At 52.1% G+C, this 26,465-nt stretch overlaps 2 protein-coding genes across 11 annotated transcripts in view; both read right to left on the bottom strand.

The window, feature by feature from the left end:
* Positions 1–16,437, bottom strand: part of LOC147192263 (protein TANC2-like) — a 30,410-nt gene extending 13,973 nt beyond the window's left edge. The window contains exons 1-12 of one of the 8 annotated variants that reach the window (XM_086132991.1): positions 16,322–16,437; positions 16,069–16,187; positions 9,452–9,529; positions 9,069–9,176; positions 4,662–4,804; positions 4,408–4,570; positions 3,324–3,641; positions 1,448–1,921; positions 814–941; positions 439–670; positions 199–371; positions 46–126 (exon numbers count right to left, since the gene is read on the bottom strand). In XM_086132991.1, the coding sequence (XP_085989117.1) occupies positions 46–126; positions 199–371; positions 439–670; positions 814–941; positions 1,448–1,921; positions 3,324–3,641; positions 4,408–4,570; positions 4,662–4,804; positions 9,069–9,176; positions 9,452–9,509 (1,878 nt within the window). In that variant the 5' untranslated portion in view covers positions 9,510–9,529; positions 16,069–16,187; positions 16,322–16,437. Of the gene's footprint in view, positions 1–45; positions 127–198; positions 372–438; positions 671–813; positions 942–1,447; positions 1,922–2,326; positions 3,299–3,323; positions 3,642–4,407; positions 4,571–4,661; positions 5,827–6,809; positions 9,177–9,451; positions 9,530–16,068 lie in introns of those variants that run through there. The other 7 variants (XM_086132992.1, XM_086132995.1, XM_086132990.1 and 4 more) reach the window with 7 other exon arrangements.
* A 1,081-nt stretch (positions 16,438–17,518) lies between these two features.
* On the bottom strand, positions 17,519–26,050 carry LOC147192262 (retinoic acid receptor alpha-B-like). Of its 3 annotated transcripts, XM_086132996.1 has the most exons (10): positions 25,659–26,048; positions 25,084–25,299; positions 22,239–22,393; positions 21,702–21,843; positions 20,904–21,064; positions 20,595–20,771; positions 20,305–20,509; positions 19,814–19,881; positions 19,370–19,460; positions 17,519–18,777 (listed from the first exon to the last, which is right to left on the bottom strand). In XM_086132996.1, exons 2-10 carry the CDS (start codon positions 25,274–25,276, stop codon positions 18,557–18,559), a joined length of 1,413 nt encoding a protein of 470 aa, XP_085989122.1. In that variant the 5' UTR covers positions 25,277–25,299; positions 25,659–26,048; the 3' UTR covers positions 17,519–18,556. The 3 variants fall into 3 exon arrangements, with proteins under 3 accessions (XP_085989122.1, XP_085989124.1, XP_085989125.1); XM_086132998.1 differs by having other exon boundaries at positions 19,370–19,412; positions 25,084–26,049; XM_086132999.1 differs by lacking the exon at positions 17,519–18,777 and having other exon boundaries at positions 19,778–19,881; positions 25,084–26,050.
* Between the last annotated feature and the right edge of the window lie 415 nt (positions 26,051–26,465).

Below are 26,465 nucleotides of genomic sequence, written 5' to 3'. Positions count from 1 at the left end.
CGTCTCCAAAGCCGAGCGCGCCACGCCAACGATTCCGCGCGTTACCTGCAGGTCTCCATCGATGGCTGCGTTTTCTTCCGTCCCGTCTAAAGAGATGCGGTGAAACGGCAAAGAGCGAGCCACGTCCTGTTTGAGGATCGGAACAAGACTTCTTGTGACCAATCGGACGAGTGAGTGCGGCGAGATGAAGGAAGCTACCTGCTGATCGGTTCTGACGGTGGCCATGATCTTCAACCACGAAGGGAATTTGTGGATGTTCCGGGACAAGAAGGAGGCCAGCGTGTCGCCGTAGTCCGGCCGATGGAACTCTGCCTCGTTGAGCCCATCGATCAGTAGAAGGAGCCCCGCCCCCTCCACGTGCAACCTCCTCTCTGGAGAAAAACAAGACGATCAGACAGGCGCCGGCCGCATTCGTCAAAGCGAACCGAACGAGTTTACCCTTGTAAAGAGCCTCCAGCGGTTGTAGAATTCCTTCGAGGAGGGCCGAGCTGGGGTCTCGGATGCAGGATCGCAGACTGAGCGAGCTCTGAAGTCGCGGCGATCCGTTCAGCAGCTCTCGGTACGCCGACAGGCGCGGGGCTTGGGTCAACAGCGCCGCCATGTTGCGGACGAACTCCGGCACCAAACACGTGTGGCAGTCGTCGGCCTGACAGAAATGATAAGAAACCACCTGCGACGGCAGGCGGGGGGAGACCGTTTGCCACCATCCAAGCGTCCGTGGAAAATACGCGCTCGCTCCGAGACACGCCCGCGACCCCCCCGTGAGCATAAAAGCGGCTCGGATAACTGGAGCGGGGGGGGGGGGGCGCCTACCTGTCCCGCGAGCCTCAGCATGGCCTCCTGCTGTCTCCTCTTGATCTCCGGAGTCCCTGGACAGCCCCCCCCTCCTCCTTCATTTGCCCCTCCTCGTCCCGGCGAATCGCGGGGGACCGATTCTGCGTCTGAAAGACAAGTGGGCCGACTTCATGTTGGCTGCGCGCGCAAAAGCATCTCTGCGACCAATCGCTCTCTCGGAGCGCGATTGGTGTTTTTCTGGCGATGGCTTTGGCGACGCGTCCAGTCGTCGCTTCTGCGTGATGACTCCGCTGTCTGGAATAGACGGCGGACATTTTCTATTCTCTCGGTATCCCAGCGCATATTCGACTTCGTGAGGACCACTACGATTGCGAGCCGCAGTTCGAGCACGCCCACGCCGCCGAGCCGGCATTCGCAGCTTCCCGAGGGTTCTCTTTGCAAGTCGCAAGTCACGCGACGACATCCCGAACGGTAACCAATCGGCGGCAGCCGACAACGGCTCAATCGCGAATGGCCGGCGGCGATTGAATCGGACCGAGGCGGCCCAACTCGCGCCCTAGAGAAGAGGCGGCTTTGATTTGACACCTTGCGCTGGATTCCAACGTCACGGCGTACTCCGCTTGCTTTTTCAGTTCTCGGCCCCCGCGCTTACGTTCGGGCGGCGTCCGGAGAGCGGAGGATGTCGGCCACATCCGGTCGCCGTGACAACTCAGCGCCACCAGCCGGGCGATGACGGCCGTCTTGCCGAAACCCGGGCTTCCGACGATCAACGCCCCTCGATTGACGAGCGGGTCGTCGCCGGAGAGACGCTCGTCGACTTCCTGGAAGAGCCACTCCCTTCCGGTAAAGCTGCGGTCAGACGGCGGGCCGGGAATGTGGAAACGGAGGGGCTCCGGGCTCGGGTAGGGACTCAGCTCAACTGCGGAGAGGGAAAGAAGAGCGTTGTGGACGCTTGCGCCGGCGACTTGGAAAATCGCCGCGGTGCGTCGGATGTCTTCACCCCGCGTTTCTCGTCGACTTCCACTTCCGGAATTCGCTCGGGGCATTCTGAGGGACGCCCTGGAAGGGGTGCACCTTTGCCGTTCATCGGGGTAGGCCAGATCTTCGAGTTGAGCGCAACTGGTGGCTGAACAGAGGCAAACTTAAGTATGACGGAACAAGAGCAGACGCGGCCCCCCCCCCCCCCCCCTCGAAGCCGCGCTAACATTAGCAGCATTTTAAACAGTGACCGAGACGCCGGTTCGTCGGTTCGCTTCTTCGCTGCGTGACAGCGGCCAAGTGTGTGAGAAGTATGCAAAGAACACAGAAATCAGGATACTTTTCTACGCGTACACCATCAGGAACGTGTACGAGGCGGCGCAACAGCAGATCAATGCCACTGCAAACTTTTTGGGGGTGTTCTTTTCCCAAAGCGCAAGCCGAAGCACACCCATGATTTTGCGCTCCAAAGTGACGTCAAAGAAAACGGCATTTGCTTGACAAAACGCCGGAAAGACTCTGTCTTGTTATTTACGAGAAGAGCAGAACTCACCAAATGTGTGAAAGCAGTCAATCCCGTCACAAGCAACGCCGCAGAGAATGTGAGCGCTCACTCTGCCTCATATCCTGTGCGTGCGTGCGTGCGTGCGTGTGTTCTGAGACGTCATCCGTGCGACTTCCTTCCTCTCCCGAGTGCTCTTCTCAAGCGCTCATGAGTCAGTGAGCACGGAGAAAAGGGAAGGGAGGATGAGCTAAAACCCGAGCGTGTTTCTGCTTTTCAACTGGTCCCCCCCCCCCTTTACTGGCGCCTCCGCGGCGCGCGGGTGGTCGAAAAGATCACAGACAGATTCAATATTGGGATGGGAAATGCCAAGTAGGAGGCCTGTTTAGTGTTACTTTTTGCAAAGCAAGCCGGAGATCCGATAAAAAGCACAGAGGTCCGGATTTGGTTGCAAAAATGCTCGAGGTAAACTCCTGCCATTCTGTCGATTTCCAAATTCGAATGACTGACACGGGCTTACGTTGGTGTGGCGTCACGATGCCCGAGTTGTCATCTCCGGTTGAAAACCAGACCTTGAGACGGCACAGAAAATCAAGGATGAAAGAAGATTTCACCTTTGTCTCCAACTACCTCTGCATAGTGGTGAGGATTGCACGACCGTCTGTGTCCTATGTGTTATTTTTGTTATTTTGACTTGAAAATGGCGCCGCGAGAGTGGCTGCCTTTCCGGCAGCTCCTATATTTTGTTGTTCTACTTCTTCCTTTCATAACTTTGCTGCTGTGAATCGGGAATTTCTCCATTGCGAGACTAATAAAGGTTTTCTTTTCTTATCTTATCTTATCAGTAGCGTTGCAAAGGATTTGACATTTTTATATTTATAGACAGACAGATAGAGAGAGAGAAACTCAGTTCATTTGTGCCAGCTCTACAACTTTCTCGTGTCATGGGTTCACAAAACTGGAGGAAAGATAGACCGTCTTGCTCAAAGGAAAGCTACATGAGGGCCCTGACGCACACGCACGCGCACGCGCAGGCCATTCATCTTACCAGCAACCGAGTTGGGGCGAGGCATCAGGTAGAGCGGGATGGAGTGGGTGGATCCAGACAAGTGCTTCGAGTCTCGCCCCCATTCTGGGTGGAGTCGGTTCAGGCTGTACGCGGAAGCCGCGCCGTCCTCCGCCCCGTAGACAAAGTCATCGTCGGAGCTTCCCGTCGCTATCATACAGGAAGAGGAAGTCCGTGACGCGACCGGCCGCCCCTGCGGCCTCCATCGTTGGAGGCTGCTTCCTTGGCAACCGTCGCCGGGGCGCTCGGCGTTGTCCTCGCGCTCTGCCGCCGAGTCGGCCGAATAGCTGGTCAGCGTGGCTGAAAGATGTTTGAGTGTGTGATTCATCAGTTCGCGGTTGACATTTCAAACCACATCCGTCAAGTCAAGTGCAACTTTATCGTCAAACGTGCCGTAGGTGCAACCTTTACGGTTAGCGCGGGCGGCATCATAAACGAGCCGCGACTCAACAGCGGTCGTGTCATAAGCGGAGACCAAGGCCCGCGCGGGTGATAACATATTCGTCAGGTCCTAAAGGAGCTGCATTCGGGACCCGAGACGAGCCAAAATTCACCAAGCCGGCGTCTCGGAGCAATGTCCGCCTGACACCCATTACAGGACGCGGTGCGCATTTCCACTTTCACCGTTTTCGGTCTTTTTTGATGCGCTTTTCTTTGCCGTTCCGTATGTGCCAAAACAACTTTTCAATTGCTTTGCATGAGGGGAATATATAAAGGCAGGGCGCCATTTAGAGCTCAGGTTTGAATTTTTTTTTGCTGTGCACTCAAGAGGGTGAGGGCAGTGCGCCATTCAAATCAAGCCAAGTCACGTTTATTTCTCTAGCCCTTCATCCCAAACAGTCAACCGTGGCGTGGCGTGTCCACGGTCGACGAGTATTCGCCACATCCCCTGACCCATCCGGGGGGAAAAAACGGAGAAACCTCGAGAAGGGGCCGCAGATGGGGGAATCCCCCTTCCAGGATGGCGAGTGGGCAACATTTGACAGCATCCTGCGCCATTGCGCACGGGCGCAGCTTACGGGGAAGCCACGTTGGCCAAGAACATACAAGACAAACAATCTCATACCTATGATCCCACTATCTCTGCTCTCCAGAGTCGACGTGGGAGAGGTGACAGAGGCGCGGACGGATGCTTTGTTGTTGTCGTTACCCTCCACACCAGCGGGGGGCTGTAGTGTGGATGAGGGGGAGGGGTTGCTGCTGTCCAAACTGGAGGAAGGCGAGATCCTCTGTGGTGGTGGGAGCAGATTAAGAAAGAACATTGTGGCATCATTTCTGCTGTTACTTGAGAGATGAATGATGTCATGTGACGGGGACTACCCGTCCATCCACTTGGGCGCGGTGAGGTGAGCCGGGGTCTTCGTGAAGGATCTTTTCTCCCAATAAAAAGCCCAGTCTGGTCATCAGCGCGTCGGCCGCCTCGTCTACGGAGGGAGGGGCTCCGAAATCCTCCTCTTCACCCGCTGATACGGACGCAAACAACAAGTTCTTACACGTCGCCCGCGTAGATCACCGATCTTGCTCGTTCGTTTCTCGGATGAGCATATTTCAAGGAACGCGGCTTCGGAAAGTTGTTGCACGTGATACAAATTTCAAAGGGCAGAGTATTCTCTTGCCGTGTGCAAACGCCTTCAGCACATCACAAGAGCATCTTCGTACTCCGAAAACGTCCGCCGACCCCCGGCCGAGCCGGGGAACGTCACCGCTTCGGAGAGAGCAAAATCCAATTTGCTCCGTGATGGAGACGCGCTCCTTTACGCAAGCCGCAACGCCATCGAGCATAAAAATCAGTCGGTCCTTCGTTATGAAGCAAAAACATCTTCCGCGTCTTCTGTATTTACAACCGAGCCCCGACGGAATTTTCAGTCGGATATCCGACGAGCAAAACTCTTCAAGCCTTCTTCGTGATGGCAAACGTCAGAGTCGCGCCCTTCTGCCCTTTCGTTCGACGAGTACCCGAAGCCTTGGGCTGCTTTCACTTCAACTTGGGAGAGCCACTCCCCCCCGTACGAGATCCTTTTTTTTTTTTTTCTTACAAGCGTTCGCGTGGACAAATTTAGCTCCAGATCTGTCGGCCTATTTTGGCTCTTTCGGGTCGGGAATTTCTCTCCTGCACCTCGAATCGCGCATCTGCTTTCACTGAAATGTGACCACTTTCCAACCGCATGAACAGAAAATTAGAGGGACTGTGAACATGACACCAATTAAACCGCATCGGAAAGAAATTGGCGAGCAAGTTAGTGGTGTCCGCGCCCACTTTTGGTAGTCGTCCTAGCCAGTGCGATGCAGACTGCGCCTGTTACAGTGACTTTTGCACGGTAGCCTTTGCATTTGCCAATTGGGCTTTTCTGCGTGCGCGCGATCCCCCCGCTGGTAGATTTCACGTGGAAGGTCAACATTTATGCTGCTTGATAAGCCTTCGCCGTTATGTTCCCGGAACACAGCCACCCTCCACCACCGCCGCCACATTCCTGCGTGTGTGCGTCTGTGAGGAAAACACAGCATATTAAAAAAAAATCATTCTGTTTCTTGACAGTATGTAATTACGGCTATAAATTGAGACGGGCGGACTAAATAATGGAAAGGCATCGCGCGTGCCGCCGCGCAGTCGTGTGTGGTCAGTCAATGACAGAGTGCGTAAGCTGCGAAGCAAAAATAAAACGGCTTTCCGTTTCGTGCCGACCAATATTGCTTTCCCCTTTCCTTTGCTCAGCTCGCTTGCATTCTTTTTCCATTTTCACCCCGCTTGCCCTTTTTACAGCTTTTTCGCGACGGTCCTTTTCGAAAGGCTGTTTTGCCGTCTTGTTGTTTTTGGAACTCGGGTGACGAAAATGGCAGAAGGGAGGAGGAATGACACGTCGCCGGGGGGGGGGGGGGGGGGGGGTCTGACCAAGAGTCCTAAGATTCGACTTGCGGTATCCAAAACTTCTTGTCCCGCACTTTTCCAAAGCCGACATTCGTAAAGCCGGTCTAAAAATGGAAGTGACGAAATCCAAGCAAGCAGAAGCCAAAACCACTTCACAGAAGTTAAGCTGGAATCAAAAACAACATCAGAGTTAGAGTTGGAGGGTTTTTTTTTTTTTTGGTGTCCAAACTACGGCCCAGAGGGGTCATTTGCGGCCCGCCGACCATGACGTTGTTTGGACATGGAGGAGAATTGACGAGTTGTGCGGCGATGAGGCGTGGAGACGGTTGACACTCGTCTACGGTGCCTAAGCCAATCAGGATGCAGAACACAGAAAAAAAAATTGCCCCTCCCTCCCCAAAATCTGTAAAAGAGCGAAGCCACCAAAGATGAACCGTGTTAGAAAACGAGTAACGCAAAACGTGTCTTCAAAACACTGCGGTGAAGAAGAGAAGTCAATTTTAGGGCCAAGGAGTGTTGAAAGAAAAAAAAAAAAAAAGAGCCTTTCACCCCTTCCTTTTCTCCGTCGGCGGCCCCCCACCGACTCTGGACTTGACTCTCACCTTCCTCGGATCTTCCGCCTCTCCCGTTTCTCCTTCCTCCGTCGCTGGGACGATGGACCCAATCCCGACACATATCCGAGTTTTCCTCACGAGTCCGACAGCAGCAAACGTAAACGAGAGCGCTTCGCAGAAGGGAGGAGGCGTGGCCGACCGCCCCGCGACAGCAGCCGCCCGCAAACCTCCGCGGGAGACGCGCGGAGGCCCGCTCGCGCCGGCACCACGCCGCCCTGGAGCGGGCGCACGCTTTCAAAATAGCCGCCGTGCCGTCCATAACGAGCGAGCGGCCGGGTCGGAATCGCTTCCGAACGTTTCCGTGCGGGGGGGGCGGCGTCAAGACATCAAAGGGGCCGCCGTCGCCCCGGAGGGGGGGGGGGGGGGAATGGGCCTTCCGTTTGTGTACTGACGAAGGACAAAAAGGTTGCCTCTGCCACGGGGAGCGTTTGACAATTGGCGGTCAGCGCAAGCGAAGCGTCGCCGCCGCGTTTCCGAGCTCCAGAGAAGACAAAAGGAGAAAGGGGAGACGGATGGTGGGAAGAAAAAGATAAGAGACGGTCTCTCTCTCTCTTCGGGAATAGAAAAGCACTCGAGATAACTCTCGCTCGAACTCCGCGGAGGCACGAGAAAAACGGTGGCGCGGCGTAAGCCGGAGAGTACCTTGACCACCTTGCCGGTCAGATTGTCCGACGTCCACGCACTCCAAAAGAGACAGCGTTTCACGTTGAGCGCAACTCACATCGCAACAGACCGGGTGGGGCGGCGTGGGGGGTGTCCGCCGCTCCTTTGAGGCAAAAAAGTGCAAAGCCTTTTCATTCACGCTTGTCTGCCAAACACGTAGTCCAAAAGAAACGTCCGCCTTAAGTTCCGATGAAGATCCCCTTCCGCCACTAAACGAGTCCCGTCCGTCTTCAAGTCTTCAGGGCCTCCACGGCAGAGCCTCCGTATCTGCTCTGAAAGACGATCTCTCTCTCGTCTGACTGCGGCGCAAATCCCAACTCCCCTCCTCCAACCAAAACACGCACATGAAGGAGAAAGAGGGAGGGAGAGCATGGAGTCAGTCGCTCAACGCGCAGAGCAATTTTGCTCCAGAGGAAAAAAAAAAAAAAAAGACACGGAGGACTTCTGACCACAAATCCACTTTGCTCCACAGAAACTTTTCTACGCTTTGCAACCGCTACAAAAAACCCATCGTGCCCTGAAAAGATCAAGGCACCTTTATTGGCATTTTCTGGGAAAACAAGTCGGCGCATTTGTTTTAAGGGTGTACGGTACAGTTCGGTACTTGTGAACGATGTTTTGCAGAGGTTTGAATCGGGATATGTAAAAGAGCAGCCCCTGCGGTTTTCTACCGCTCATCCGGTATGGGGTCGCGGCGGCAGCAGCTTTAGCAGCCAAGCCCCGACTCCCCCCCCCCGAGCCACTTCTTCCAGCTCTTCCCAGGAAGTCCTTCCCGGGCCGGCCGCTCTCTCCGGCTCGACCCCAGATGCCCCCGCAGCCGCCGGCCGGTGGGATGCGCCCGTATCAGCCGTTCTTGGGCTCGTTTTTTGGTCAAAGGAATTTCCCCCAAACTGCGACTTTATGCTGGGATTCATTTTTTTTCCCTTCTTCGTGATGCGTTTTGTGACTACTTTTGTGAATACGGCAAAGTGGGAATCGCCGACACGGAAGCGCGTCACGACGCCGCATCAAACTTGTCTTTTTGTCCTTTTTTGGAAAGGGCTCATCGGAGTCGATTCCCATCCACTGCGCGAACGCCCGACGGCTGGATTTTCTCCCTATTTCACGCGTGCTTTTCTTTCAGCTTTGGGATCGGCTGACTCTCTGTCAAAGAATGCAAGTCGACAGCAGCTTCTGCGGTTCACCGATTCGCCAACCAGGGAACTGGCGGCGATACAAAGCGCTCCAGTGCGTTCGGGGTCGACTTTTCAGGCATTTCAACCCCAAAAGTCATTTTCACTTTCACGCTCCGAGTCGATCGGTAGTCTGCCGTTGCCGGTTGAGCGGAGAAAGATGAGCGGCGCGAAGACCGGACACTCAAGAGGAGGTCCCCGTTTTGACAAAGCCCGAGACTGCACGCGGCAATGTTTAGCGGAGCTTGCGTCAAATCGACCCGACCGAGGAGGAAGGGGAGCAGAAGCGCCAGGAGGATGACCAGCGGTTGCGTTTTATCTCTCGCTAAGGAGAACGGGCGCTCGCGATATGACAGGCGCACAGCAGCCGCGGCGCGTGAGCCCGGGCGGACGCCGACAGGAACGGACTTACCGGCCGTTCTTTTGGCCTGACGAAGGTTCAGAGGAGAGGAGGGAAGGGAACGACTAAATCCTTCGCTCGGTTTCATCTCTGAGCTTGTGGACTCAACACTGCCACCGCCTGTCGAGAGAGAATGAACATTTGAAACTCCAAACAGCATTCCAGAACAGTACATCAAAGATACTGGTCTCCGCCCCCCCCCCCCCCTCCAATTTTAACAATGACAATCTCTATTCACTGATTGATTAGGCTTACGATGTCACTTATCTAGAGTCACTGGGGTTCAAAAAAAAAAAGGTTGCCAGACAGCAATGTGGCCTTCGAGCATAACCGCAATTGCGTACAAATACAAGAGCCGTTTCGCAAGACGGCTAATGACACATGCTGACACTGACCGCCATTGTTCCTGCGGCTTTTGCTTCCCAGCAACATCTTCAGGCTGTTTCGGAACATGATTGCTCACGATGGACTTCCTGTCAAAAGATGATCAAACGTGAAGAAAGGTTCGCGCGTGACGTCAAAGAGCAAATACGTGGGAATCACACGGCGCATCTCCATAAACGTCCGCGATGCGTTCAAAAGAACAAGAGGGAGAGCCGCGATGCCGGTGCGCCGAGAGCGCCAAGTGCGAAAGCCCGTATCGTTGCGGCTATCGCTTCAACAAATCGAATCGAATCAAATCACGTGACCAATACATGAAGTGTGTCGTTTCAACAACTAACCAATGGAGCGCATGAAATTAGACAAAGATGAAATCCTATTTTCGGTACAAATAAATTAATCGTCGTAATTGAATCCAGCTGAAATATGATTTCACAGGCTATTTTAGGTTGCGCAGCCTGCAAGTTTTTCCTTATTTGGACAATTTTGTCGACCCGCAATGACTTGAGTTGCACAGCAGAGGGCACTGTGGACCGATCAACACAGCCTCGATCGGGTTTGTGTCACGTGACGATACACTCCTTGAGGTATCGTCTACCCGTCACCATCCGCTGCAGATTCTGAAATGTGAAGCATCGACGCCGTGACCATCAGCTCTTTACCTCGACACCCCACCCAAAACAAAACAAACGAAACCAAATCCTCCAAAAGACCATTCGCTGTCTGCATGGCTGTAGTCTAGGACTAGAACTCATCCTCGTCGAAGAGCCGCCCCGCAAAATCCAAATTGCAGTGACGAGTTGTCATCTTATTTGGGAGCGACGACACGCAGCGGCTCGCGTATCGCTGCGCGAGTGTTAAGTGCGTCAGTGTGCTAATCCTCGATGACAAGCGGGCACGAGAAGAGTCCGAAAAGCACAGCCGCATCCACCCGCGCAGCGAATCCTAAAACCACCGAGAGCAGAAGGGCAGCAAGGATGTTCAGATGCCAGCGGAGGAAAGAAAACGCTTTCCACGTGCACTGCGGCCAAACGACGCAGCCGGTTGAAGAATAGCCCGATTGAACGGGGCCCGATGGGACTTCCGCGCATTTTGGTTTTTATGTCGTTCACAAAAACGTTTTTTGTTTTCACTTTTAGGTGTTGTCATCTCGTGAACTGATTTTCGATAACTATGATAGCCTTTGGTTTCGGCACAAGTGAGGAGCCAGAGCTTTTCTTCAAGGTACATGCGCATTGCTCCGGGGGGGGGGAGTTTGGAGCAAGCGGCCAAAGGCACGCGAGAGACGAGGCTGTTCCTGATCAAAAGCAAGCATCTGCGCCCCTGCGGTCAAGTCCTCTTGGCGCTCTGGGAGTGAACGGGAGATGCGGGAAATACAGAAAATCATTTCTTGTCTTCTCCCTGAGTCACTGACGGCAGTCTGCGGCCAGCAAACGTGAGTCGGCGCTGGCGCGGCGTCGAGTTCATTCGCGTGAACCCCACGCGCGCACCCACGCACGCACGCACGCACGCGCGTAGGCGGCCACACTCGCCATCTGTCGTCAGTTACTGCTCTCGGTGACCTCCCATATCCTTGTTAGCAATAGAAAAGGGTGGGCCCGTGAGATTCAGATGACTCCCCCACCCACTGTTTTGGCTCTATATCAGTGGTGGGCAAACTACGGTCCGCGGGCCGAATCCGGCCCGTTGGTCTTTTTAATCCGGCCCGCCAAAGGTCGGTCCACAATTAAGGTTCGATGTGAATGATTGCATTCATTTCAATTGGACTTGTAATGACCGGCATTGCACCGCCAGGTGGCGCATTGACTTGAAGTTGCAGAACACGGGGAGGGGGGGGGGGGATCTTTTCGACCACCTCCATTAAGCGCCTTCAGCTGGTCCAGAATGCCGCCGCTCGCCTCTTGACTGGTACTCGTAAGAGGGAGCACATAACTCCTACTCTGGCATCCCTTCACTGGCTCCCCATTCATTTTAGAGTTATTTTCAAGATCCTCTTATTTGTTTTCAAATCTCTGAATAATCTCGCGCCACCTTACCTCTCTGAGCTCATCCGCCCCTACACACCTGCCCGGCGCCTCAGGTCTGTGGACCAGACTTTATTAGAAGTACCAAGAACTAAACTGAGGCTCAGAGGGGATCGAGCCTTTTCTGTTGCTGGTCCCTCTCTCTGGAATGACCTCCCACTAAACATTCGGCAAGCCTCCTCGCTGCCCATCTTCAAAACCCTCCTCAAAACTCACTTGTATTCTTTGGCATTCGACTCAGCATGACTTAGATTTGTTCTTGGTTTTACTGTTTGGTGCTTTCTACCGCCTTTATTACCGATTTGTCTTACTGTTTATTGTGCATGTTAAATTGCTCCATGTACAGCACTTTGTATGCAGCGATGGCTGTTTGAAAGTGCTCTATAAATACTGTTGACTTGACTTGACTTGACTTGACCTAGGACCTCTGTATCGCTCTACTTCTACCGGTCTGATCACAACCCATCTGCAGCGATGCACAGGCTAAAATAGGTCATCAACAACACTTTTGTCATTTTAAAAAAAGTATATTAATACCGTACGTTCATGCTTTTGTTCTGTTGATGTTTGATATGGACTGTCAACAAATGCAGTGTTTTTTTAAATGTACCATAGCTCGTGCTGACCTGGCCCTTCTGTCAAATTTTAAAAGTCAATGCGGCCCCCGAGCCAAAAAGTTTGCCCACCCCTGCTCTATATGCTAGTGATGATGATGATGATGATGATGCAAAAAAAAAAAAAAGCAAGACTTGAATCCGTGTCATTGGGATTTTTTCAGCTTTAAGTTTGTCACAAATGCAAAATATATATATATTTTTTTTCCACAAAGAGGAGGAATGGCTAAATGTGTGAGGAATCCCTTCTGTCATTGCCTTTATGGATCAACAGTTGTTCCGGAAGTCCTGCCACCAGAAGCGGCCGTGATGCCAAACTGATGTTGGTCAGTCCTTCTGTTGATTCGTTAGCGGGCTCCCGCTCGCTTCGCGTATGATATCCAACAGATGGGCGGTGCCTTTGTGATGCCGGCTCCATTCGCGGCAAAGTCAGATCCCTCTGTTCACGTCTCACCCATCCTCACCGTCAATCAATACGTTGGACTCGGCACCCCCCTGCCTTTCTTTTTTCTTTTGTTTTGTGCGCCATCATCCTGCTAACTGCATCAGTCCTAATGAATATACATCTGAAAATGACTGCTCAGGAAAAATAACAGTTCAGTTTAGCTGAAGACTTTCTTTTTTTTTTTTTTTTTAAAGGTAAACTGATCAAAGATAATTAGGGCAGAAGGATTTAGAAAAATAACCAGCTACGACGCTACGACGCTCCTCGGAAGTCAAATTTTTGTTCAAGTCTAAATGTGTCGTGCCCTCTGGAAATACGAGCTCGGCAGACAGCCTTGCATTGTCTACATTAATGTATTTGTTTTTTTTAAATGGCCCCTTTTCCTTGGACGGCACAGATGGATGACCCGATTACCGCCGAACAATGACTCAATGCTCCCATTTGACATAAGCCGCCAATGTAATTGTATGCAAATAAACACCAGTTTGACTGGATTTCGCATTTCAACCATACAATGAGAGTCGTGTCGGAGCAGAAAAAGAGATAGCGAGTCTATCAAAACCATCACGTCAGCACGTGACGTCGGAACTTGATGCACGCAGTCCACTTGTCGCCGATTTGTGGAAAGCAAAATAGAGCAAACCGCAAATGCGCTGATTTGGAGCGCCGCGTCTGTCTCAGAAAAAAAAAAACAAAAAAAAAAACACCACCACCACCGGGAGGGACCGTCCTCCGGGGGTTTCCCGCCACATTCAAGCAATCCCAAGAGGAAAAGCCACACGATGGAAAAGCCGAGAGCCTGAGCAGCGGCAGAGGGGGCAAGTTTAGCAAGGTTGGGTCGCACCTATCGCAGCCACTGCAAAACTGACCGCCCAATGAGCTTCATGTCCTCGCAGAAACGCTCAACTCGGGCTGAACAGGCGAAATCTGCTCCACCTTCTCCGTAAAGCGTCCGTACAATTACGACCGGTCTGATTTCTTGCTGCATGGGAGTGCGCTTTGCTTTCAAAATGAAATAAAGTTCCGTTCGTTTGAAACTTTGGAAAAGGTCGTGGCGGCGATTCGCTTGTACAAGTTCTCATTGATCATTTTAAGACACGCCGATGGGCGTGGGAACTCCCCGTTCGAATTTTGAAACAACAACGTCAACGAAAGGATTTAAGCACAGACGGGCTTACCCGCCGTCTGCGCGCAGTCTAACAGACGGACACGGAGTCGGGGCCGCCTTTGCTGTACTGTATCCCCCCCCCCCCCCCCCAAGTACCAGGAGGAGCATAAAAACCTGCGCTTGCGCCAGTGCAACCGGATGAATTGTTTTCCGGCGCACTCGGAAACGTTGGCCATAATGAATTTGACAATGGCAGATGTAGAGGAACGACTCCCTGGACGCACAGACGTTTCGCACCAACCGTTGAGCCGAACCAGCGCCAAGTTTTTTGGGGAAGGCTTGTCGGGTGGGAAAGGTTGATGAGATATCCGCAGATGCGGTGGCGACCTCCTGACAACTGGACAGTTGAGGGCTGTAAACTCGTGGAAGGGCGTCTTCAAAATGCACAGCGTGCACACATGAGCGCGTCGCGGGACCTCAGCCTCCACAAAATGGAAAGCTGGAAAGATCATCAAGGACGACAGTCAAGCGACCCGCGCTCAACTCTCCCTCCGTTGCCGTCCGGAAACCCGCACCTGAGCGGCACTAAATCACACGCCGCCCATTCGCTTCTCCGTCCCGCTTCCAGCTCGTGAGCGAACTTTGCTCGCAACACCGTGTTTTGCTATCAGGCCGCACGGCTATGACGGCAAATGCTAAAACAAAACCAGTCGGACTCAAAGTGCGGAACAAATCCAAATCAAATCCTCCCGAAATGACAAAGGCTTCAAGAATTTTGCGCCTCGTCACTTTAATTAGCCCACGCTAGTCTAATCTAATTAACTACTGACTGTCACGGTGGGGGGGGGGATTTTAATCAGAGTTTCATTAAACCCAGACTACAGACGACAAGGTTGGTCAGATTATTTTGGGATTACATCCATCTGCGCCGCCACTGTCGAGGAACATAAGTCAGCGGTGGGAGGGACGGGACAAAACACGTCAAAGAACAACATCTCCTCGTCCAGATTGTGGCCGAAGAGCTTACGGTCGATAGCACACGTGCGCGCACCTTTGCAACATCGCAAAGATACGTCCCGTTTTGTCTGCGGGAAATCACAACCCGTGCGCTTGCTGCGTCTCGCCTCGATCATCGCGATCAAGGATCAGACAATCATCCCCATAGCAGTGAGAATATTACTCGGAACGTCATGTTTCAACCAGTGGAGGTGCACACAACGTATTGCAAAGAACCGTTTCACTCTTAAGTCTTTATGTGTTCATTTTTTGCCGTCATGTGTAAAATCGGGCGAGTCGAGCTACAGTCTTTTTTTTTCCTTCAAGGCAGTTTATTGCCTGTGTTTCTTTGCTACTTCGAACCATGCTTTTATACTTTGTCGTTCAGTTTTGGTTCTTTTGACAAAAACAACACGTTTTAAAATAACTCCTGCTCACCGGGCTTGCCTTCGTGCTTCCCTGCATTCGGGGCCACCTTTTGCCTTCGCGTTCAACCGTGCAAACTCGACATTTTGTGAAAACCGCTCTAGACCTCATTTCAGCCAACGTCAAAGAAATAGTTCTTTTGTTTCGATTCTTTTTGACTCTTGAAAAGACTATGTTCTAAAGATGGGTGGGGGCGGGGGGGTGATAGAATCCAGCAGGTCCAGGTATTCTTGGCCAACATCTATGCGTTTGCTTGAATTGACAGTTGGTGATGTCAGGATGGGTGAATGGTGCGGGTTTGGAGAGTGAGATAGAAAAACGATGGAATACAAAACTGTTGAGGAGAGGCAGCTAGAGCGAGAACATTCCCAAACATACAGAGTCATCCTTGTGGTAAAGATAAAGGAAGGGGGGGGGGGGGGGTGAGTTATGTTGTCATGTGTCCGATAATCCCGTCATTTCTCCACGAAGGATTTGTCTCGTGTCAAAACAAGTGCCTGCCACCATCTATCTCCTATGGGAAGAGTTCAATTGCTCGTGGGCTCTCTCTCTCTCTCTCTCTCACAAACACAGAATTAGCAACCAGTTCACGATAATTAAATTAGAAACGACTATTGTCGTCAATTTAAACGCCCGTGTCTTTGTCCGGGTGGCATTCACAAGTGAGAAACTGTGTCACGTTAATCGACATAGATATTAAAGTTAAAGTTATTCAGTCCAAACAGCGGGTAATGTATTCGTGTATTTTCCTTTTCTGTGAAATAGAATATAAACAACGGTACGACATCATTGCAACAATTACGAATGACAACAAAGCATATCCAAAGCGGAAGTGTTCATTTTATGGCACCGCTATGCTATATTGGAAAGCGATATGACTCAATACAACACGCGCGCGCTCTCTCACACACACACACGCACACACACACGCACACACACACGCACACACACACACACACACGCACACACACACACGCACACACTCGCAGTATGAAAAAAATAGGACAATCAAGCCTACCGCGAGTGAGTCACCTGCGTATTTGTCTTCAACTGAACGGAGGTACAAATGGCGTCATGAATGGCAGATGATAGGTGGGTCACGGTCGGGGCGATATCAAGCCCTCGACGTGTGCTCTCCTGTAAATAAAGCAGCGGAAGCCCGCGTAGCCGTTGTGCCGGAGCAAGACTTCCACGCCCCGGTCATGGCCGGGTATTTTCATGTCCTTGTCAAGAACGGAGTGGCGATAGTACAACGCCGAATGTCTCCCTACCGGCAAAGGCTACCGCTTGACGTCGAGGAAGCCTCTCTGGCACTCGTCGCCTCCGGTCTCCGGGAGGGTGATGAATTATTCATGAGAGGGGTGTGGCCAGTATGCTCGCGCACGCGTGCGCGCGTCGGCTCGCTACACTACTCCCGCGTGCCGACGACAAATTCGGTGGTCTTCACCAGCAGATGTCGGTGGGGGGGACCCCTTGTGTTCGAAGTAGAACAAAGCGATGGATTCGTCTCAGTTCGGGTGGTCTTCGGTTTAGCACGGTGGCGTCGTAACCTGAAAGTAAACACAGTATAGGACCGCGCCGGAGTCGATCACCAAAGTACGCCAACGCACGAGTGAAGTCATAATCAGAATCGATATTTGTCTGAAAACACTTGTCGCTAGGCCAGAGATCGAAAGCAACCAAGTGAACCGAGTCTGCCCGCTTGTGTCAGGCCGCGCGTGCCCTTAGAAAATTTGTTTTGGGCTCCCCCGTTTCTGCCAAAATTATTATTTGATCATACACTGACGATAAACGTATTAGTATGTTTAATTTATCCCGTTGTCCATTTGCCATGATTTTATGTATGGCTTTCATCTGCAAAGCGGTATCACACTAAGTAAGAAAAATAAACTATTACAGCGGCGATGGCCACTTTTTTACACCCTTTTGCAAGTTCCTGGTAGCCCACGATCTACTGAATGGGTAGTACAGTATACGGTACTGTACCGTGCTACATAGTGTCATCGGCAAAGACCTACGTCATTGCGTCATCGTAAAGCGTCCTACGTCACCGCTTACGTCGGCGCTCACCGAAGCGCCGAATAACAATGGGGTATCCAATGCAGAATCTAGCTTCCATGCACACCTACACACTTTTATCGACTCCCTCGCGTTTATCGCTGTCGTTTGACTTTGACTACAGCACATATTAAAGGGAACCTATCGTTGCAATTCTGTTGGTGAGGCGATATCATTTTACAACGGCCGGTGTCCACGTTGAAAACGACCAGTTTCAAGTAAAAAGCCCAGACAATAATGGCGCTCCAAAATGAAGTCAGCATTCATGACAATAACATGTCACGTTGAATTTTGAGCAGCCGAACTCTTGATGCGGTCATTTACTCCGGGCCCAGCTCACCCATTCACACGACGGTTGGCAGCCTTATGGGAGGAGAGAACTGGAATTCGGGCAAAGAAAAAAGAGAGAATGACAGTTGAATAATTAATTTAAAAAAAACAGGATTCCAAAGAGTAAATTGTGGATTACGACTCCAGCAGACAACAGAGCTGTAAACATAAAAAAATAGGTCCCCTTGTATAAAGTCAACAGTGGAATTGTAAAACAATTTGCGCGCGGCAGTAGCAATGCATACAAAGTGAGCCAGTGGCAGTGTGAACAGCGACACAGTGGGACAAGTAGACGTATTCGGATATGCTTGACGCGCACTCATGATGTCGCAGTCGATTAAAGTGCCCACCTACGGGTTGACCATTTTAAAACAACCCAGACGCTGTCTTTTCCCACAGATGCTCCGAACTATGTTTGCTCTCAGTGGCAATATTCGTTTCAGTGAGGCTGCACAATCGATTCACGCTTGATCCCCCCTGGCCCCCCCCCCCCCCCAATGTGCGTTAGGGGGTGTGGGAGATGGGAAGTTTAAGGGGGAATACTGATGGGGTGAAGGAGATAAAGGAGACAAAATATATCATGTAAATTGAAGAAAATATGTTTTGTCAGTCTGCCGCAGCATCTTTTTACATCCAAACACGCGCCCCGATTTTGCATAACGCGCATGGCTTTTCACGAGAGAAAAATGCATAAGAGGGTTATCATCTATATATAGACTAACCCCATAATCCTTCATCAAATCTGTTCATATCTGACTGACAATGTCCCGTGACCGAGAAGTCAGAGAGGTGCGGCGATAGAGCCCGATTCTTTTTGTCCGGAAAACAATAAAAAGAAACTATACGATCTTTACAAAAAGATTGTTGAAAAGTGAACGGGTAGTTTCCACGAAATGCATCAAGCGGTCACGTCTCGACCAAGCGCTCACGATAGCGTCTTTGCAAGCGCATAATTTAGGCAGGCAAAACGAGTCACGCATCAGATCCGCAGCCGCCGCTGAAGTTTATGGCTTCAAACGTTCCGACTCCATCGATGAAATGTAGAGTTGATCCACGTCCGTCTCGGCGCTGGAGCGGGGCCCCGCGTTGTGCAATGCAGAGGTAGGAGGAGCGGGCGCTCACGGGGAGGGGCATCTGGCCGGGGGGCTGCGGCCGGGCGAGGGAACGGACATCGGGGACGGGCCGCTGGAATTTTGCCGCTTTGTTTGCTCGTCTTCGCCTCCTCCGTCTCTGCCCTTCCCTTGGCCCTCGAGTCCCTCGGAGTTCTCCAACATTTCCTGAATGAGTGGCGGCATGGAGCCCGGTATCTCCATTTTCAGTGTGATCACTCGTTCTGCTCCTAGGGGGTCCAAAAAGTTGAACAAGGTGTCAAAAAAAAAAAAAAAAAAGCTTGTCGCACAGCTGTGAGCCCACGACATAGTCAGCCACTTCTTTATATTCAAAGCCCTGTTCGTAGCTTTGTTTCCTAAAGCCCTTCTCTTCTTTGAGTCGGGGTCAAGGGAGTGCAGTTGGGCTCGCTAAGTGAGGCAATTTCTGAGAAAACATTCTCTTTGGCAACTCCTAGCTGGCGCTTTTCGCCTTTCGCGCGAGGCTTTCCATTAACGTTGCCTTATTTTTCGGAGTGCCTCCTGCGGGGCCGACAGGTTGCATTCAAACAAACCGCCGCCGCCGCCGCCGCCGCCGCAGATGAATTTCTAATCCTCTCCGATTGTATTGGAACGGTGAGGAGGTCAATTCCTTGATTTTCGCCGCGTCGACTGCAAACGTTGGGGCTTGACATGAAAATGTGTTTTGGAAATAACACCGTGATAAGATATCCTTTATTTGTCCCACACTGGGGAAATTTACAGCCTCCGGCAGCAAGAATGTAGGCAGAAAGAAAAAAAAAAATATATATATATATATATTGACTACTAATATGATATACTGACCCTTCACGCTGATGCTCCTGAGGTCCGTAATCTTCATCAGGATCTTGGGGAACATACAAGGTTTGTCAGGTCTCCTTCTCCGGACATAGAGCTACACAAATAAGAGGTACAACAAAAGTATACCGAGTTTTGAATTTGTCATTGTAGCCCGTTGATCAAACAAGTTGATGGAATGTTGAGCAAAAGACTGTACTTTTTTTTTTCTCCCTCTACCGCTAATTCGAGTCACTAACGCTGCCTCGGCAAAGTCAATATAAGTAAACATAAGTAAGTAAATAAATCAAGAGCAATGTTTCAAATGGGACGAGCTCAGTCAGAAAACCCGATTTGTAATTCGGTCACACTGTTCCACACTTTGTCGGCGTTCACGACGACGACGGGTGCCCGCTGACGTGAGCGGATACGAACGTGTGCCTATAGCGTATCCCAAATGGCACGTCGAACCTTCAGAGCTTCCAGCATCGGCTCCTGTAGAACATCCACTTTGTCCGACTCCTCCAGATCTTGACGGTCTGCGGGCCGAACACAAATGCCGAAAACTGTTACTAGTGTTGGCGCCTCAACACGGCTACGCTCGTGAAAGCAAAACAACCAACTCGAAACGCGCGTTCGTTCAATGTCGTCAACTAATATCCGGATTCCTTTTCGGCGATTTTTCCTCAATTTTCCGGAGGAATTTTCATGAAAATGTGAAAATCCGGAGGACTTTCATCACTGCCCGATGGAAATGAAACTCAAATGGCATGAATGTGTCCCCCCCCCCGCCTCACCCAAAACACCCCAATTGGTTTTGTGAACAGATCACGAGATGATCCGTATCGCAGGTTTTGTTAGTTTTTCCCTCCCTTTTTTTCTGCTGTGAATCAAATTGAGAAGACCCCCCCCCTCCCCTTTGCCGGAACTTAAACGTCTCCCACATTTGACAGCTGCGGTACCTCCACACAGCAGGCAGATGGCACTGAGTAATCCAGTTTCTGCATCGTCCATCTGCAGGGGGAGCAGCTGACCGGCGAAGGAGAACACCAGGTCGGTGAGCGGCCCGAAGCCGGCGTTGTGCATCTGCGTGCGGTTGAGAGTCAGACCGTCGGAGAAGGTCATGGTGTCCTGGTCCGGGGTGTAGCGCGTGCAGATCCTCAGGATCTGGGATGAAAGGAGGTCAAGCGGTAAGGCGGCTTTCCGATCGGAATTCCTGCGGTGAGATTTTTTCGCGCGGCTCCGCCGTCACCAGTATGTCGAGGCAGGCCGCTTTGAGAAGAGTGATCTGATCGGCGATGGTTAACGTCGTGAAGCCGGGCAGCTGCTTGGCGAACTCCACCGTCTTGATAATGCATTTGGTGGACAGCTCGCTGAACTTGTCCCACAGGTTGATATCCAGAGGCACGCGATGCTCGGCGCTGTTATTCTGCGGCCGGGAAAAGGAGACGCACCGGAAGCCAAAACGAATGAAAGGTGCTTAGTGATGATACTTTCACAAAATGGGGAGGGGGGCAACTTTCAACCCGAAACGAAGCAAAGGTTTAAGGGAGAAAAGTACCGTGGTGTACTTGCCCAGCTGACCGAGAGAGGGAAACGTGTCTTGGTGCGCGCGACGAACTCGCTCAATCATCTGCTCCGTTTCTGCCGACAAGACGTAGAGCTCCACCTCCGCCTGCCTCTTCTCCTCCTTCTTCTTCTTTGTCCGGTCATTTCGGACCACTGAGCACAGAGGCCGAGTCACGGGACGTAAATTTGTGGAGAAAAAAAAAAAAAAAAAGCTCGGTCTTGGATCCAAACGCAAGGAGACGCGGCGGGCCGGATCGGTCGTTAATGGCACGGAGATCCGCGTCTGAACTTGACAATACTTTGACGACGATGCCGATCGTTTGCAGCGGCGTCGAAGTTAACTGCGACACACTGAGACAAGTTTCTTTGGCGGCCACACGAGGGAGCCAAAATCTTCAAAGCCGCTTTTTGTATGACGGAGCGCAATTGTCCACCGTTGGAAAGGACAACCCAAATTATGAGCCGGTTGTTTGATGAAAACCGGATGACCGTGTCATTTTTTTTTTGTCCTCCTGTATGCCATATCGGTAAAACGGTGGACGGATATGTGGCCGGTGTCGGCTTTTATTCCGCAGTGTCTCAAGTCCTACAGCGTGAACGCGTTGAGCATAAATCGCCACCGGAGGGCGACAAAAGCCGACACTAAAACGCTTTTGAGTCAACGACTCTCAAGTCCGAGCACGATGATGGACTTGACTGCCAGTACGGTGAGAAAACTCCAAATGCTGACATTTTACAGTTTGTCTTAAGCATCTTTTTTTTTTTTTTTTTCATTCCCGATGAAACTCACACTCCTTGGACATGCCGACATCGAGGCATTTCTGCAGGCGACAGGACTGACAGCGGTTGCGTGTCACTTTGTTTATGACACAAACTTTATCTCGATGGCAGGTGTACGCCATGTTTTTCTGGACGCTCCTTCGAAAGAATCCCTGAAACACATATGACAGAATACAGCAATTCCTTTCGAGACGGTAGCGTCACCTTTGACCTCCGCTTTACGTTCGAGCCCCGCAATCCGTTTTTGTATTTGGAATGCGCGCAACTGTGCGGATGATAAGGCGGAACGCCGGCGTGGCCCGAGACCAACGAAAACTTTCAATGGTTAACAAAGTAAATACTAATTGCGTGGAAAGAGTTTGCGATTGTGTGCGTCTGTTTATTGGATTAGATAGAGCAAAGAGGATTAGTGATCCTCGGGGAGGTGTAAAGGTCACGGCCTCCGCCCCGACACGTTGTGCAAACACCCCGTCGACTCGACGTCGGCGTGAGCGACTTCCCCGAGACGTCGGTCGTCTCTCCGTTGCGATGGCGCGAGTCGGCGTACCTTGCAGCCCTCGCATGCGCTGACTCCGTAGTGGTATCCGGAGGATTTATCCTGACATACAAAGCACGGCTTGTAGATGCGCGGCGGGGGTGGCGGAGATGGGGGGCTCGTGACCAGCAAATCTTCTCCGGAACTCGTGCTCTCCGTTTCTAGCGCTGCGGAGACGTCAACAAGAACATGGAGCGTGACGCCGATTCCATTAGGCGCTTTGCGATCGATTGAAAAATCCAACGCGGACGGGTCTGATTTTGCGGCCGCGTTAAATCCGCTCGCAAAAACGTTTTCGGCAATGCGCGGAAGGAAACTCGACGAGACGAGACTAAAAATCCCAACTTTGGAAGCATCGATTGCACTCGTCGCCGTCAACCTTTGGTGGGGCTCTCGGTCGCGGGACTCTGACTCAACGCGCAGCTTCCGTACGGATTGCAACTTTTCCTAGCCGACGTACAATTTGTCTCCGCCCTCTGCGGCCTTTTGCTTTGTGTCGGGAGCCGCGGCAGTGACGGAGTGGGACACATTCCGAGGTCATGACCCCAAAGATTAAAAACACAATCCCTTTCCCCGCGCCTCCGCCTGCACTAACCTCTAACCTGACACGCTCGTCCCCTCCCCCCTATCTCGGCAACCATAGCAGACATTCCACCATAGAGAGGTCGAGCTTCCCTCCCTTGATCTCCTCTCTTCAAGCTAAAAGGAACAAGACGCGGAAACGGGGGCTCCCCCACATCCCGAGCGGGCGAGCTCCCGTTCCGCCGGCTGCCCAACCGACATTTTCTTCGCACTGTATTTGCGCCCGTGTGCTCCTGGCACGCGAGTCAACGCTTTCCAAAGAAGCGGCATTCTTGCTAAAGCTCCAAAGCTGCCGGCGCAACGACGGGAGAAACCTTGAACGGGCTTCAAGTGGATTTTCAAGCCACACCTGCAGACTCCGCATGAGCTGGGGGGGGGGACATGCAGCCATGACTCCTTCTTTACTTGGCGTCGCGACCAAATACTGGCGCGCCGCGCATCATTTTGGATATGCCATTTTTGTTCAGGCCAGCGCGAGTGGGCATCTTGAACTTGATCAAATCGCAAAGCAACCCGATCCTGTTGTTATTGTGCAGGATGTGAGGTTTAAAAATACATTTTAGAAAAGCTCCAACGGTTGTCGTTTGTCTCTGCGTGCCCTGCGCCCGGTTGAGGCTCTTGTCCTCCGGCCCGTCCGCCCGTTGCCCCGAGACGGCTGGGATAGGCTCCGGCGCGCCCCTCGCGAGGAGAAGCCGATTACAAGACGGACGGGCGGACCGTGAACGGAGTTGATCACTTGGGGCTGGAAATCCTTGGCCTCGGCAACGGAAAGTGTCTTGCAAGGGCACAGATGGGTTATTTGGAGACCCCAAATAAACGAGCATCGTGTGGCACGTGCGGCCCGGGCGACTTGGGAGATCATTGAAAAGAATCGTTGATCAATCAACGGGTCTTCGGGCAGAAAGAGCGCTCGTTTCCGCAAAGGGGAAAAAACCGCGCCGACGACAAAACCGCGGCCGAGATGATCTGGCACTGCGACGAATCTAACGGCGGCGTGAACCCACTTGCACTTCCACAACACTGCAAATGCGCCCGCTTGACATCCACATCGACACGCAACTATTCGACTCCTCCCTTTTCGCACACCGGGGTCAAACCTAGTCGGTGTCGTTTCACATTCCCGGGCAAACTGCGAGTGCGAGAGGATCCATGTAGTGCGTGTATCCCCGTGTACATGCGCCCCCTTTGTGCCTCAAGCAGAATGGGGGGCGGGGGGGGTCATTCAGTGCGGAGAACTGATGACTGGGCAGCTGACACAGGAAAGAAAGGAGGCAGATACAAGGTGGATAAAGCGAGGGAGAGATGTAGGTCACTTCCCAATTGTCGGTGACTCATTGCTCTGAATCACACACACACACACACACAAAGCCAAGTACCGGCCAGCAGCTACTGCTTGCAAACTACAAGAACGGTCGTCACATACGAATATGCGCCTGTGTCCATTTGGCCTTTTGACCTTTGAACCGGTTTGATGCTCATCATTCCGGTCACAAAGACACACAGACACACACTCGGGAGGCAAACCTCCCCATCCACCGACCAGCCCAATGTGCCTACTCCAGTCCTACATTTGGAAAAAAAAAAAACATGAGATCTCGGTCAAAAGATCACTCGAGATCCGTGGTTCTTATAAACCTGATGTGAAAACTCAACAGAAGTGTGCGGAACAGTAATTGAGGGTTCCTTTGCTGGAAAATCACTCCAAGTCGCGCTCAGGCTGGCGCTCGACGCGGCGCTAACTGAGGGCGGGCGGTTGTTGATCAACTAAAAAGGCCACTTGAGCGAAAGACAGCCTGCCCGCAGAGGCAAATAATCTTCGTCGGCACACGACGTCCCTTTTAGAACATCGACAAGTGCAATAAAGATAAAAGTGATGGAGCGAGTGACCAAGTAAAAAGGCGCTGGCGAACTACAAGTACGATGCATTGACCGCGCAAGGTGGCGCTCGGCTCAGGTGCTTTGGCGACGTCAACAAAAAGATGCTTCCATCATGAAAAAGGCCCCAAAGAAAAAAAAAAGTCCTTTTGTCAATGCTAGTTTTCAAGAGCACGCAAAGCATTTTCCATCCGCTTGAACGTGAAATACACATCGCTTATTTCCGGACAGGAGAGCTTGAGTCCGGAAAGGAGTTTGTCGCCGTCATCATTCATTTTGAAGAAAAAGACCACGCTTTCAAACACCTTTTCAGACTCAACCGTCTCAAATATCCATTAAGAAGTACAAAGTGACGTCTCCCTGTCATTATGGAAAAAAAGAAAGCACGAAGGCGACTCACAGTGGCAAGATCCGCTCCAGTGCCTGCCGCTCACCAGGGACCCGCCGAACGGCCTCTGAAGCCCCCCGACGCCGGCCAGGAGTCCTTGCTCGGGCTCCAAGCCCGGTGGTCTGTGGTAGTAGTCCGTGCCCAGGAAAGAGCCGCCGCCGGGGCTGCGGGGGCTCAAACCCACAACGTCCACGCTTTCGTACATCCCCGCCGCTTTGCTTTCTCGGTCTTTTAGCAGGGAAGAAACACCCAGAGTGAAAGCCGACGAGCGAGGGAGGGAGACGGCACTTCACATCTTCATAGTGCACCGATGGGCGAAGGAGAGGGGGGGAAGGGGCGGAGTGAAACGACCCGTCCTTTCGACCCTCCGCGAAGCGCGCTTTTTGTCAAACTCCCCCACAATATCGCGGCGCCGATTTCGACCTCATTCTCGCTCTTTCGACTTGTTCTCACATTCACCGTGCGACAAGTGCCTGGAAATTCAAGGACGTCTCTCCGAAAGCGCCAAAATGAAATCCCGATCGGGATGGCGTTACGCGTCGACACGCACGTGGTGGGTGTTGACTTTATAAGGAGTCCGAACGTACCTGGTTCCGATTTGAAAAGCAAATCGAGGAAAGAGCGAAAGAAAAACGTCCGTCCGTCGATTCCTCTAACCCGGAACTTCGAAACGCGGCGAGCCCCGGGCGGGCGGTTCGATCCGAGGCCGCCCGCGGGAGCTCCAAGTGGCTCACGGACCGCTCCGAAGTCACGGCGGCGCGAGCCGTTCGCCTCGCTCCGGTTCAACGAGTCCACGCGGAAAAGCCCCGCAAGCCCCGCGCGCCGTCGCACTTTCAAACCGCCGCGACGCGTCAAATGGGGGCCACTTGGTCCCGCGGTGCAATGGCGGCCAGCCCGACGCAAGTCGGCACGCTTCGCCCTGTTGACGTCTTTTTGTGTTCGCGTTCCGGCGGTGTCCTGTGGTAACCCCCGGCCTGTACTCGTTGGCCTCGCCCCCTCTCGCTCCCACCTCCCTCCCTCTCTCTCTCTCTCTCTCTCTCTCTCTCCCTCTCTCTCTGCCCCCCCCCCCATCAGCTGAACACGAGCGCCACCCATCCGCCACTGTCAACAACTAAATTTAGCTTAGTAACACATTAGCAGTGGTGGAAAGTAACACAACAAACATTTCGAACTGAACTATGCTACAGAAATATTTGGAGTATCCGTGCTGTGAATTCCTTTTCTGATGACGTTTTCATTTGAAAACATGTCTTTCGTTTCTTCTCATTACGTTGTCAAATTGTTCTTCCTTTTCACTTCACGATGTAAGAAAAGACACGCACGCGCGCACACAAACACGCACGCGCACAAAGCCAAATACAGCCTCAAATCTTTTTCAAATGGAAAAAAAAAAT

The sequence above is a fragment of the Hippocampus guttulatus genome, chromosome 16 (assembly GCF_054856545.1).
Source record: "Hippocampus guttulatus isolate MCC_2025c chromosome 16, RoL_Hgut_1.0, whole genome shotgun sequence".
Lineage (NCBI taxonomy): Eukaryota > Metazoa > Chordata > Actinopteri > Syngnathiformes > Syngnathidae > Hippocampus > Hippocampus guttulatus.
The sequence above is the reverse complement of the archived record's forward strand: the minus strand, read 5'-3'. Positions and strand labels throughout refer to the sequence as shown.

Coding starts and splice junctions, on each gene's coding strand:
- LOC147192262 (XM_086132996.1), bottom strand. CDS start 25,276: ATGTACGAAAGCGTGGACGTTGTGGGTTTGAGCCCCCGCAGCCCCGGC. Junction 22,394..25,083: donor CTGGAGCGGATCTTGCCACT/GTGAGTCGCCTT, acceptor ACGTCTCCGCAG/CGCTAGAAACGGAGAGCACG. Junction 19,461..19,813: donor CGATGCTGGAAGCTCTGAAG/GTTCGACGTGCC, acceptor TTATTTGTGTAG/CTCTATGTCCGGAGAAGGAG.